The 14905-nt window shown below is 50.0% G+C and overlaps 1 protein-coding gene across 1 annotated transcript in view; it reads left to right on the plus strand.

Moving 5' to 3' along the window:
• LOC116947521 (plexin-A2-like) overlaps positions 1–14905 on the plus strand; it is a 300758-nt gene that overhangs the window by 151416 nt on the left and 134437 nt on the right. The window contains 1 exon segment of the mRNA XM_032963364.2: positions 1803–1903. Coding sequence (XP_032819255.2) covers positions 1803–1903 — 101 coding nt within the window.

Consider the following 14905-nt stretch of genomic DNA (forward strand, 5'->3'; position numbering starts at 1 on the left):
GGACCCATATTGCAAACCCATTGGAGGAGGAGGAGGATGAAGCCCTCATGTTGGTTTATTCTTTTTTATTTATTTTTGTTATTTTTCTTTTCTATCTACGTGACTTTACCGAAATAACCAAGAATATTAACCCTCTTGTCGTGGCCAGCCGACCTCGACATTGGCATTTAGCTACTGCATTTATTGCAAATAAATGTAATTGCTAAATAATATACATCATGTGCGACGTTTCAGGCAACGGCCCTTCCTCATAGCACATAGTAAATAGAGAATGTCAGAGACATTGGTTGGATAATAAGAGATGGAAACTGCACCCAACAACACCAAGGGGCCTCATTGTAAATTAAATTTTGACTTAAAACTTTCGTGACTGCAGGAACTCCATTATTCTTTGTTTCTTTCGGTAAAGTCACGTAGATAGAAAATAAAATAAAAAATAAAAAATAAAATGAAAACCAAAAACTCACGACGTTTCGATCACAACAAAAGCTGCTGAATGCAGTCTGTTTACGTGACAAACTTTACGAATTAGCCGTGTCGGGTGGTTTAACGATGCAATTACATTTACGCGATCTAACCCCAAACCCCCCCTCCAATATGGATAATATTGGTCGTGTTAAACAGAAAGAAAAAAGATACAAAAACTAAAGGCTTTGGCGAAGATGCGTTCCAGGAACTCCGACTCGACCGTGAAACATCGCAGGGATGAATATCCGCTCTTTAGAAAAAAACCTCCGGTAAACAATAGCTAAAGGTGCAGCCCTGCAATTGCTTGCTCACACCCCTTGTTGGTGGCAGGGCCTCCTCTACAGCGAACCCGAGCAAGGTGTTTGTTTGGTGTACTCCTCCACCACGTTGACCAGACGCGTTGGAAGATGTCAGTGTACCGTGTACCCACACTTTACCCCACCACTCGCGACCTGACGATCAACTGACTGTTGGTGTACTCATTTATATCGCCGCTGCTGCTGCTGCAGGGTGGAGAGAAAGAGAGAGAGGGGGGTAGCGCGCATTTAGGAAACTTGCCCCGTTGTTGCCGCTGCCGCGCCGGGAGATAGAATTGAATCGGCGACCTCTGGGTTGCAATTGCAGTGCGTTGACCATTGCACCATTGCAGCAGTGGCAGATACTAATCTACCGTAGGACAACCTCTCGTGACTTTCTGTGAATCGGTATGCACGTGGTTTATTAACCCCCCCTCCGGTAAGATGAAGGCGATGATGATGATGACGACACACTCTTGAGATGATGACGATGATGATGACATATTCTTGAAATGACAGTGATGCATTATTGTGATGATGATGAACTCTTGAGATGATGATGACGACACACTCTGAGATGATGACATATTCTTGAAATGATAGCGATGCATTCTTGAGATGATGATAACATTCTCTTCTTGACAGTGATGCATTCTTGAGATGATGATGAACTCTTGAGATGATGACACAATTTTGAGATGATGATTCACTTGAGAGATGATGATGTTCCACCATTGTGATGGCGCTGATGATGATGATGATGGCAGTGATTTGATGACTTGACCCACGACCAGGATTCGAACTCTTAACCTTCTCATTCGTGGGTCAAAACGAACGCTCGTCCACTATCGCTGGTCCATCTCGCCTGGTTAAACAAACTGAAAACCTTACAATGCTAAGTGAAACAAATACATATTTATTTAAACTAAGTAAACCGTGGTGCTAATTAATAAATGAAGAAGGGCTGTGAGTTGCGATACGCTGGGATTAAACTTTCATGGCTTACGCGACCGTGCGTGCGTGTGCGCGTGCGTGCAGGTGATGCGCGTGCCCGTGGAGACTTGCCACCGCTATGCAGACTGCGGACAGTGCCTGGGGTCCGGAGACCCCCACTGCGGGTGGTGCTCGCTGCACAACATGTGAGAGCCCCCCCCCCCATCCACCTATGCTCTTACCCCCCCCTATCCCCCTATCCCCGCGCTCGCCTATTCCCGCCCCACCCCCGTAGAAATGCATGCACTCACGGTTTTCATTAAGTACATACGTGTGTGTGTGTGCACACACACGTGTGTGCACACACACATGTATGGGTTAACTCTGCCTAGTGCGGTGTAAAAATAACGCCGCTAGGGAGACAACGGCGGCCCCGCGTGGTGCTGGTCACCCACCCCGCATCGTGAACTATGCCGACCGTAACAGTTTTGCTACTCGCTTAGAGCAAGCGCGATGCTGATGCTGTTATTGTTGATGTCGATGTTGTTGTTGTCGATGCTGCTATACTCACGGAACGCGGCTTCGTCGCTTCCCGCGAGGAGGAGGATGAAAGAGGTGGTTGGGGTGGAGGAGGAGGAGAAAGAGGAGGGAAGATGAGGAGGCTTAACGGCAGTCACGCGTACGAAGCGACGGTGTTCATTGTCAAATTCGCAAGCAACTAAAAAAGGAAGCCGTGAAAGCGGTTTGTTCTGCCTGAAATGAATGGGCGGGGGGTGGGAGGAACGGCTCGGGGGGGGGGGGTCGTGGGAGGTCATCTTCATTAAGCTCTATTCACGGAATAATGTGATGTTTCATGTCTAATGCTTCGCCACCAAACGTTTCAGGACGTGTGTCCGTCCCAAACAAAAAAAAGCATTGACAATAAAATCTACGATTTCCAGGCAAACACTGACATCAAATAAATGTTTTTTTAAATATTTTAATAGCTTTTTTTTCTCTCTTCTTCTTGGTTGTTTCGGTAAAGTCACGTAGACTTTAGTTTAACCTTTTTTATCGTTCGCATTCAGAACCCTTGTACCGAAAAAAAAAGAATAATTGGACGTGCCGTGACAATTCAAATGTTTTGACGGCCGCGCATGTAAACGTTGTCACTTTTAATAATCCTTTACTGGTAGGAGCGCAAGGGGAGGATGAAGTTGGTGGGGGAGGGGGGTGGACGGGTATGGGAGGGGGAGTGGATTTAAAGTTGCAGTAATACAAATCTGACGTTGGTTTAACGTTGGATGCTGCCACAGCGGTCTGACAATGAGCGTACCGTACGTGCAATCCCCAGGAGTCTCCGCTTTCTAAATGATTTCCCGGCGTGGCAGTGGGGTTTCATGGAGCGAGTTTCTGAATGCAGTGACCGGTTTCCCTCGCTCTACGCAGGTTTCGGTTTGTGCGATTCCGCGCAGTATTCACGGCCAACACGACTTCTACTCAAACCCAACTTCTACCCCAACCCAACTTCTACCCCAACCCAACTTCTACCCCAACCCAACTTCTACCCCAACCCAACTTCTACCCCAACCCAACTTCTACCCCAACCCAACTTCTACCCCAACCCAACTTCTACCCCAACCCAACTTCTACCCAATCCCAACTTCTACCCCAACCCAACTTCTACCCCAACCCAACTTCTACCTCAACCCAACTTCTACCCCAACCCAACTTCTACCCAATCCCAACTTCTACCCCAACCCAACTTCTACCCCAACCCAACTTCTACCCCAACCCAACTTCTACCCCAACCCAACTTCTACCCAATCCCAACTTCTACCCCAACCCAACTTCTACCCCAACCCAACTTCTACCTCAACCCAACTTCTACCCCAACCCAACTTCTACCCAATCCCAACTTCTACCCCAACCTGACTTCTACCCCAACCCAACTTCTACCCCAACCCAACTTCTACCCCAACCCAACTTCTACCCCAACCCGACTTCTACCCCAACCCAACTTCTACCCCAACCCAACTTCTACCCCAACCCAACTTCTACCCCAACCCAACTTCTACCCCAACCCAACTTCTACCCCAACCCAACTTCTACCCCAAACCAACTTCTACCCCAACCCAACTTCTACCCCAACCCAACTTCTACCCCAACCCAACTTCTACCCCAACCCAACTTCTACCCCAACCCAACTTCTACCCCAACCCAACTTCTACCCCAACCCGACTTCTACCCCAACCCAACTTCTACCCCAACCCAACTTCTACTCCAACCCAACTTCTACCCCAACCCAACTTCTACCCCAACCCAACTTCTACTCCAACCCAACTTCTACCCCAACCCAACTTCTACCCCAACCCAACTTCCATCCCAACCCAACTTCTACCCCAACCCAACTTCTACCCCAACCCAACTTCCATCCCAACCCAACTTCTACCCCAACCCAACTTCTACCCAATCCCAACTTCTACCCCAACCCAACTTCTACCCCAACCCAACTTCTACCTCAACCCAACTTCTACCCCAACCCAACTTCTACCCAATCCCAACTTCTACCCCAACCTGACTTCTACCCCAACCCAACTTCTACCCAACCCAACTTCTACCCCAACCCAACTTCTACCCCAACCCGACTTCTACCCCAACCCAACTTCTACCCCAACCCAACTTCTACCCCAACCCAACTTCTACCCCAACCCAACTTCTACCCCAACCCAACTTCTACCCCAACCCAACTTCTACCCCAAACCAACTTCTACCCCAACCCAACTTCTACCCCAACCCAACTTCTACCCCAACCCAACTTCTACCCCACAGAGTCCCAACTTCTACCCCAACCCAACTTCTACCCAACCCAACTTCTACCCCAACCCGACTTCTACCCCAACCCAACTTCTACCCCAACCCAACTTCTACTCCAACCCAACTTACTACCCCCAACCCAACTTCTACCCCAACCCAACTTCTACTCCAACCCAACTTCTACCCCAACCCAACTTCTACCCCAACCCAACTTCATCCCAACCCAACTTCTACCCCAACCCAACTTCTACCCCAACCCAACTTCCATCCCAACCCAACTTCTACCCCAACCCAACTTCTACCCCAACCCGACTTCTACCCCAACCCAACTTCTACCCAACCCAACTTCTACCCCAACCCAACTTCTACCCCAACCCAACTTCTACCCCAACCCAACTTCTACCACAACCCAACTTCTACTCCAACCCAACTTCTACTCCAACCCAACTTCTACCCCAACCCAACTTCTACCCCAACCCAACTTCTACTCCAACCCAACTTCTACCCCAACCCAACTTCTACCCCAACCCGGCTTCTACCCCAACCCAACTTCTACCCCAACCCAACTTCTACCCCAACCCAACTTCTACCCCAACCCAACTTCTACCCAACCCAACTTCTACCCCAACCCGACTTCTACCCCAACCCAACTTCTACCCCAACCCAACTTCTACACCAACCCAACTTCTACCCCAACCCAACTTCTACTCCAACCCAACTTCTACCCCAACCCAACTTCTACCCCAACCCGGCTTCTACCCCAACCCAACTTCTACCCCAACCCAACTTCTACTCCAACCCAACTTCTACCCCAACCCAACTTCTACCCCAACCCAACTTCCATCCCAACCCAACTTCTACCCCAACCCAACCCAACCCAACTTCTACTCCAACCCAACTTCTACCCCAACCCGACTTCTACCCCATCCCAACTTCTACCCTAACCCAACTTCTACCCCAACCCAACTTCTACTCCAACCCAACTTCTACTCCAACCCGGCTTCTACCCCAACCCAACTTCTACCCCAACCCAACTTCTACCTCAACCCAACTTCTACCCCAACCCAACTTCTACCCAATCCCAACTTCTACCCCAACCTGACTTCTACCCCAACCCAACTTCTACCCCAACCCAACTTCTACCCCAACCCAACTTCTACCCCAACCCGACTTCTACCCCAACCCAACTTCTACCCCAACCCAACTTCTACCCCAACCCAACTTCTACCCCAACCGACTTCTACCCCAACCCAACTTCTACCCCAACCCAACTTCTACCCCAACCCAACTTCTACCCCAACCCGACTTCTACCCCAACCCAACTTCTACCCCAACCCAACTTCTACACCAACCCAACTTCTACCCCAACCCAACTTCTACCCCAACCCAACTTCTACCCCAACCCAACTTCTACCCCAACCCAACTTCTACTCCAACCCAACTTCTACTCCAACCCGGCTTCTACCCCAACCCAACTTCTACCCCAACCCAACTTCTACTCCAACCCAACTTCTACCCCAACCCAACTTCTACCTCAACCCAACTTCTACCCCAACCCAACTTCTACCCAATCCCAACTTCTACCCCAACCCAACTTCTACCCCAACCCAACTTCTACCCCAACCCAACTTCTACCCCAAACCAACTTCTACCCCAACCCAACTTCTACCCCAACCCAACTTCTACCCCAACCCAACTTCTACCCCAAACCAACTTCTACCCCAACCCAACTTCTACCCCAACCCAACTTCTACCCCAACCCAACTTCTACCCCAACCCAACTTCTACCCCAACCCAACTTCTACCCCAACCCGACTTCTACCCCAACCCAACTTCTACCCCAACCCAACTTCTACTCCAACCCAACTTCTACCCCAACCCAACTTCTACCCCAACCCAACTTCCATCCCAACCCAACTTCTACTCCAACCCAACTTCTACTCCAACCCAACTTCTACCCCAACCCAACTTCTACCCCAACCCAACTTCTACTCCAACCCAACTTCTACCCCAACCCAACTTCTACCCCAACCCGGCTTCTACCCCAACCCAACTTCTACCCCAACCCAACTTCTACCCCAACCCAACTTCTACCCTAACCCAACTTCTACCCCAACCCAACTTCTACTCCAACCCAACTTCTACCCCAACCCAACTTCTACCCCAACCCAACTTCTACTCCAACCCAACTTCTACCCCAACCCAACTTCTACCCCAACCCGGCTTCTACCCCAACCCAACTTCTACCCCAACCCAACTTCTACCCCAACCCAACTTCTACTCCAACCCAACTTCTACCCCAACCCGACTTCTACCCCAACCCAACTTCTACTCCAACCCAACTTCTACCCCAACCCAACTTCTACCCGATCCCAACTTCTACCCCAACCCAACTTCTACCCCAACCCAACTTCTACTCCAACCCAACTTCTACCCCAACCCAACTTCTACCCCAACCCAACTTCTACCCCAACCCAACTTCTACCCCAACCCAACTTCTACCCCAACCCAACTTCTACCCCAACCCAACTTCTACCCCAACCCAACTTCCATCCCAACCCAACTTCTACTCCAACCCAACTTCTACTCCAACCCAACTTCTACCCCAACCCAACTTCTACCCCAACCCAACTTCCATCCCAACCCGACTTCTACCTCAACCCAACTTCTACCCAATCCCAACTTCTACCCCAACCTGACTTCTACCCCAACCCAACTTCTACCCCAACCCAACTTCTACCCCAACCCAACTTCTACCCCAACCCGACTTCTACCCCAACCCAACTTCTACCCCAACCCAACTTCTACCCCAACCCAACTTCTACCCCAACCCAACTTCTACCCCAACCCAACTTCTACCCCAACCCAACTTCTACCCCAAACCAACTTCCTACCCCAACCCAACTTCTACCCCAACCCAACTTCTACCCCAACCCAACTTCTACCCCAACCCAACTTCTACCCCAACCCAACTTCTACCCCAACCCAACTTCTACCCCAACCCGACTTCTACCCCAACCCAACTTCTACCCCAACCCAACTTCTACCCCAACCCAACTTCTACCCCAACCCAACTTCTACCCCAACCCAACTTCTACTCCAACCCAACTTCTACCCCAACCCAACTTCTACCCCAACCCAACTTCTACTCCAACCCAACTTCTACCCCAACCCAACTTCTACCCCAACCCAACTTCCATCCCAACCCAACTTCTACCCCAACCCAACTTCTACCCCAACCCAACTTCCATCCCAACCCAACTTCTACCCCAACCCAACTTCTACCCCAACCCAACTTCTACCCCAACCCAACTTCTACCCCAACCCAACTTCTACTCCAACCCAACTTCTACCCCAACCCAACTTCTACCCAATCCCAACTTCTACCCAACCCAACTTCTACCCCAACCCAACTTCTACTCCAACCCGGCTTCTACCCCAACCCAACTTCTACCCCAACCCAACTTCTACCCCAACCCAACTTCTACCCCAACCCAACTTCCATCCCAACCCAACTTCTACCCCAACCCAACTTCTACCCCAACCCAACTTCCATCCCAACCCAACTTCCATCCCAACCCAACTTCTACCCCAACCCAACTTCTACCCCAACCCGACTTCTACCCCAACCCAACTTCTACCCCAACCCAACTTCTACCCCAACCCAACTTCTACCCCAACCCAACTTCTACCCCAACCCAACTTCTACCCCAACCCAACTTCTACCCCAAACCAACTTCTACCCCAACCCAACTTCTACCCCAACCCAACTTCTACCCCAACCCAACTTCTACCCCAACCCAACTTCTACCCCAACCCAACTTCTACCCCAACCCAACTTCTACCCCAACCCGACTTCTACCCCAACCCAACTTCTACCCAACCCAACTTCTACCCCAACCCAACTTCTACCCCAACCCAACTTCTACCCCAACCCAACTTCTACTCCAACCCAACTTCTACCCCAACCCAACTTCTACCCCAACCCAACTTCTACTCCAACCCAACTTCTACCCCAACCCAACTTCTACCCCAACCCAACTTCCATCCCAACCCAACTTCTACCCCAACCCAACTTCTACCCCAACCCAACTTCCATCCCAACCCAACTTCTACCCCAACCCAACTTCTACCCCAACCCAACTTCTACCCCAACCCAACTTCTACCCCAACCCAACTTCTACTCCAACCCAACTTCTACCCCAACCCAACTTCTACCCAATCCCAACTTCTACCCCAACCCAACTTCTACCCCAACCCAACTTCTACTCCAACCCGGCTTCTACCCCAACCCAACTTCTACCCCAACCCAACTTCTACCCCAACCCAACTTCTACCCCAACCCAACTTCCATCCCAACCCAACTTCTACCCCAACCCAACTTCTACCCCAACCCAACTTCCATCCCAACCCAACTTCTACCCCAACCCAACTTCTACCCCAACCCGACTTCTACCCAACCCAACTTCTACCCCAACCCAACTTCTACTCCAACCCAACTTCCATCCCAACCCAACTTCTACCCCAACCCAACTTCTACCCCAACCCAACTTCCATCCCAACCCAACTTCTACCCCCAACCCAACTTCTACCCCAACCCAACTTCTACCCTAACCCAACTTCTACTCCAACCCAACTTCTACTCCAACCCAACTTCTACTCCAACCCAACTTCTACCCCAACCCAACTTCTACCCCAACCCAACTTCTACCCCAACCCGACTTCTACCCCATCCCAACTTCTACCCTAACCCAACTTCTACCCCAACCCAACTTCTACTCCAACCCAACTTCTACTCCAACCCAACTTCTACCCCAACCCAACTTCTACCCCAACCCAACTTCTACCCCAACCCGACTTCTACCCCATCCCAACTTCTACCCCAACCCAACTTCTACCCCAACCCAACTTCTACTCCAACCCGGCTTCTACCCCAACCCAACTTCTACCCCAACCCAACTTCTACCCCAACCCAACTTCTACCCCAACCCAACTTCTACCCCAACCCAACTTCCATCCCAACCCAACTTCTACCCCAACCCAACTTCTACCCCAACCCGACTTCTACCCCAACCCAACTTCTACCCCAACCCAACTTCTACCCCAACCCAACTTCTACCCCAACCCAACTTCTACCCCAACCCAACTTCTACCCCAACCCAACTTCTACCACAACCCAACTTCCATCCCAACCCAACTTCTACCCCAACCCAACTTCCATCCCAACCCAACTTCTACCCCAACCCAACTTCTACCCCAACCCGACTTCTACCCCAACCCAACTTCTACCCCAACCCAACTTCTACCCCAACCCAACTTCTACCCCAACCCAACTTCTACCCCAACCCAACGTCTACTCCAACCCAACTTCTACCCCAACCCAACTTCTACCCCAACCCAACTTCTACCCCAACCCAACTTCTACCCCAACCCAACTTCTACCCCAACCCAACTTCTACCCCAACCCAACTTCTACCCCAACCCGACTTCTACCCCAACCCAACTTCTACTCCAACCCGACTTCTACCCCAACCCAACTTCTACCCCAACCCAACTTCTACCCCAACCCAACTTCTACCCTAACCCAACTTCTACCCCAACCCAACTTCTACCCCAACCCAACTTCCATCCCAACCCAACTTCTACCCCAACCCAACTTCTACCCCAACCCAACTTCTACCCTAACCCAACTTCTACCCCAACCCAACTTCTACCCCAACCCAACTTCCATCCCAACCCAACTTCTACTCCAACCCAACTTCTACCCCAACCCAACTTCTACTCCAACCCGACTTCTACCCAAACCCCATGCGGTTTAAGTTCACTCATATCGCGGCTATGCAGTCAGACGTGTGGCAACATTGTGTACTATGTGTACTGTGTCTGTACTGTATGTTTGTACTGTGTGCACTGTGTGCGCTGTGTGTACTGTGTGCGTGTACCACGTGTAGTATATGTGTACTGTATATACTGTATGTGTACTGCGTGTAGTGTATGTGTACTGTGTGTAGTGTGTGTGTACTGTGTGTGTGTGTACTGTGTGTGTGTGTACTGTGTGTGTGTACTGTGTACGCTACTCGGCAGGCAGTTGTCTCATCATGCCGTTTCGCTTTGCGCGCCCTTTTCTTTGGGGCGCATCTACTACTACTACGACTACCGGGTAAAGCGAGGGGAACCTGTACTGTATACCTATGGCTCGTGTACTATACACACCCCTACCGCTTGGGTCCACCCATCGGGAGAGTTAATGGCTTCACCACGGTTAGTTGATCGTCAGGCTGCATGTGGTGGGGTACAGTGTGGGTACTCACACTTGTTCCAGGATGTCTTGCCAGCGTGTAAGGGTACGCCAAAGTGCGATCTCCTTTGTTAGTGTATCTATCACAGATGCTGAAAACGCTGAACAGCTCTTGGCAATCAGATAATTGAGTTTGGTTACCGTCAGGGCTTGGGGGCCCGTCCATAAATGACGTCACGCACCTAGGGGGGGGGGGGACGGGTCAGACATTTGTGACGATGTGTGACGATGGGGGGGGGGGGGTTTGAGAAACGTGACGTCACATCAAAATAACTATAGGCAACACGTTCTACTTAATTAGACTTTTTAATGGATGTTTTCTCTGACAACATCAGAGTGCAGCGCCACATTAAATACGCGCTATAATGACAATAGTTTAAATCGAGAGGAGAGCTTTGTGACGTCATATTTGAGGGGGGGGGGGCGGGGTCTGACTTTTTGTGACGCCGTGTGACGAAGGTAGGGGGGGGGGGGTCAAAATTCGTCCAAAATCGCCTTGGGAAGAGAGACGATGGGAGGAGCGAATTCCAATGCCAGCGGTGCGAGGGAAGACTCATAAAGTGAAGCACTCTGACCTCGTGCAGTGTTGTTCGTGGGCGACCGAGTGGAGAGTGAGTGGGTGAGTGTTTAGTTGGTCGTCCTTTCCCCCACACCTCCGATTAGGACGCGTGGCTACGTAGGGTGCGAACGAAGTTCAACATTCATACACGAGTGGAGTGGGCGAGGGAGTGAGTTGGTGGGTGGTTGAGTGAGTTGAGTGGGTAAGCGAGTGTGTGGGTCAGCGAGTGAATGAGCGAGTGGGGTGATTGAGTGAGTGAGTGAGAGAGTGAGTGAATGAGTAGATGGGCGAGTTAATGAGTGAGTGAATGAATGAGTGGGTGAGTGAGCTGTTGTGAGATGCAGTGTTGGTGTTGGATGAACTTAGTATGGATGCGAATAGACAGTGAGTGTCTGGTAGAGACCGAGCCCTTCCGCATGGGAGGAGGAATCAACGAGCAAAGTTCGCAGGAGCAGGAACCACGGTAGTAGCGATAGATGAGTGATAAGGAGAAGACCGTCTACCGCACGAGAGTGAGGAGTAACTGGAGTGCATCAGCGAGTCAGTGAGTGTGGCGGTGGCGTGAGCAACAATCGCCGGGGCTTCCACCTTTTCACCTCTGTGATAACGGTAAACGAACCAAGAAGAGGCTCTACGAAAATATGAAAGAAGAAAATCCATGAAATAATTCAAAGAAATCGAGTGCAGGAGTCCGGCGCGTGTCCCCGCGGAGGCAATTGCAGGCAGAAGTGCGACGGTATATTTTTTTTTAAGCAGATGTTCCGCGTGAATTATTGATCGCGTTGCGGAGACGGTGGCACGTCTCACAAACCCCGGGGTATGGGCCCCCTACACTCACACCCGTGTGTGTGTGTGTGTTGCGTGTGCACGTGTTGTGAGTGCATGTGCTCGCTCACAGCACTTGCCCCCAACAGTCTACTGAAGGCTATACGGGCGGGACCTTTAGACTTTGTTCGTGCGTGCCGGTGAGGAACAGTGACGCAGCGGTCAGCGCGATGCGCTACGAGCCCGGCGAACCGGGGTCGATTCCTGCTCACGGATGAACGTCGGTAACGGTTATCTGACCCGGAGGTCGACTCAGCCTTAAATGAGTACCTGGTGTGATGCGCAAATCATCGGCACTGGGCAAACAACGGGCGGCCAGGCGTCGTGCTGGCCATCCACCTCTTCGTGTACTCTTCCCGTCCTAATAACAGCACTTGCCCCGACAGTCTGTCAAGGCTATGCAGGGAATCTTTGTCTGTGCGTTTGTGCGTGTGGGTCCGCGTGCGCCCACAATAACCGCGCGGTGTTGCGGTGCAGAGATGCGTACGCTGCAGCTCGATGCCGGGAGATGCAGCCGCAGCGTTAATAATACATGGCGACCTCCTTTTACATGCGACTTATCCTCCCCGCAAAGTGACACCTCCATAAGGTTTTTTTTTTTAAATAACCGTGGCGAATTCCTTAACCGGCAAAACGTTGTCAAATTTCTAGCAATGGCCGTGGGGTGATCTGCGCAAAATCCAGACTAGCGTCTTGTGATTCGCCAATTCTTAATATTTTTCGTCTTTTTTTGTCCTTATCTCCGAAAATTGTTATCTGGATTGAGCTACAGTGAGGGAAAAAAAGTATTTGATCCCCAGTTGATTTTGTACGTTTGCCCACTGACAAAGAGATGATCAGTCTATAATTTTAATGGTAGGTTTATTTGAACAGTGAGAGACAGAATAACAACAAAAAAATCCAGAAAAACGCATGTCAAAAATGTTATAAATTGATTTGCATTGTAATGAGGGAAATAAGTATTTGACCCCTCTGCAAAACATGACTTAGTACTTGGTGGTAAAACCCTTGTTGGCAATCACAGAGGTCAGACGTTTCTTGTAGTTGGCCACCAGGTTTGCACACATCTCAGGAGGGATTTTGTCCCACTCCTCTTTGCAGATCTTCTCCAAGTCATTAAGGTTTCGAGGCTGACGTTTGGCAACTCGAACCTTCAGCTCACTCTACATATTTTCTATGGGATTAAGGTCTGGAGACTGGCTAGGCCACTCCAGAACCTTAATGTGCTTCTTCTTGAGCCACTCCTTTGTTGCCTTGGCCGTGTGTTTTGGGTCATTGTCATGCTGGAATACCCATCCACAACCCATTTTCAATGCCCTGGCTGAGGGAAGGAGGTTCTCACCCAAGATTTGACGGTACATGGCCCCGTCCATCGTCCCTTTGATGCGGTGAAGTTGTCCTGTCCCCTTAGCAGAAAAACACCCCCAAAGCATAATGTTTCCACCTCCATGTTTGACGGTGGGGATGGTGTTTTTGGGGTCATAGGCAGCATTCCTCCTCCAAACACGGCGAGTTGAGTTGATGCCAAAGAGCTCCATTTTGGTCTCATCTTACCACACCACTTTCACCCCTCTGAATCATTCAGATGTTCATTGGCAAACTTCAGACGGACATGTATATGTGCTTTCTTGAGCAGGGGGACCTTGCGGGCACTGCAGGATTTCAGTCCTTCACGGCGTAGTGTGTTACCAATTGTTTTCTTGGTGACTCTGGTCCCAGCTGCCTTGAAATCATTGACAAGATCCTCCCGTGTAGTTCTGGGCTGATTCCTCACCGTTCTCATGATCATTGCAACTCCACGAGGTGAGATCTTGCATGGAGCCCCAGGCCGAGGGAGATTGACAGTTCTTTTGTGTTTCTTCCATTTGCAAATAATCGCACCAACTGTTGTCACCTTCTCACCAAGCTGCTTGGCAATGGTCTTGTAGTAATAGGTATTTACCCTTTTATCTGGCACAACAACTGGCACCTTTATACAAGGGATCATATTTGCAATAACCACAACACAAGCAGTGAAAATGCAAACAAAAAGAGACAACTCTGATAATGCACTGTCCTTGAAATTGATTGGTCCACACCTGAGACAGCTTTTCTTAGAGCCTAGCCTCCACTGGTGTTGGACCAGAAGCCGCCAAAAGGCGTATAACTCAAAAACAGCGCACTATCAGAGTATTGAGAGCTCGGGGTAAGAATTTACACTATGAGACCTCCTTTGCCAGTAGCAAGATATAGTAATAGGTTTTTACCCTTTATCTGGCACAAAAACTGACACCTTTATACTAGGGATCATGTTTGCAATAACCACAACACAAGCAGTCAAAATGCAAACAAAAAGAGACAACTCTGATAATGCACTGTCCTTGAAATTGATTGGTCCACACCCGAGACAGCTGTCTCGGCTGTGGACCAATCAACTGTCTCGGGTGTGGACCAATCAATTTCAAGGACAGTGCATTATCAGAGTTGTCTCTTTTTGTCTGCATTTTGACTGCTTGTGTTGTGGTTATTGCAAACATGATCTCTTGTATAAAGGTGTCAGTTTTTGTGCCAGATAATAGGGTAAAAACCTATTACTATATCTTGCTACTGGCAAAGGAGGTCTCATAGTGGAAATGGTCTTGTAGCCCATTCCAGCCTTGTGTAGGTCTACAATCTTGTCCCTGACATCCTTGGAGAGCTCTTTGCTCTTGGGCATGGTGGAGAGTTTGGAATCTAATTGATTGATTGTTT

This window comes from Petromyzon marinus, chromosome 30 (assembly GCF_048934315.1).
Source record: "Petromyzon marinus isolate PM22_M1 ecotype Great Lakes invasive population chromosome 30, UKy_Petmar_22M1.pri1.0, whole genome shotgun sequence".
NCBI lineage: Eukaryota > Metazoa > Chordata > Hyperoartia > Petromyzontiformes > Petromyzontidae > Petromyzon > Petromyzon marinus.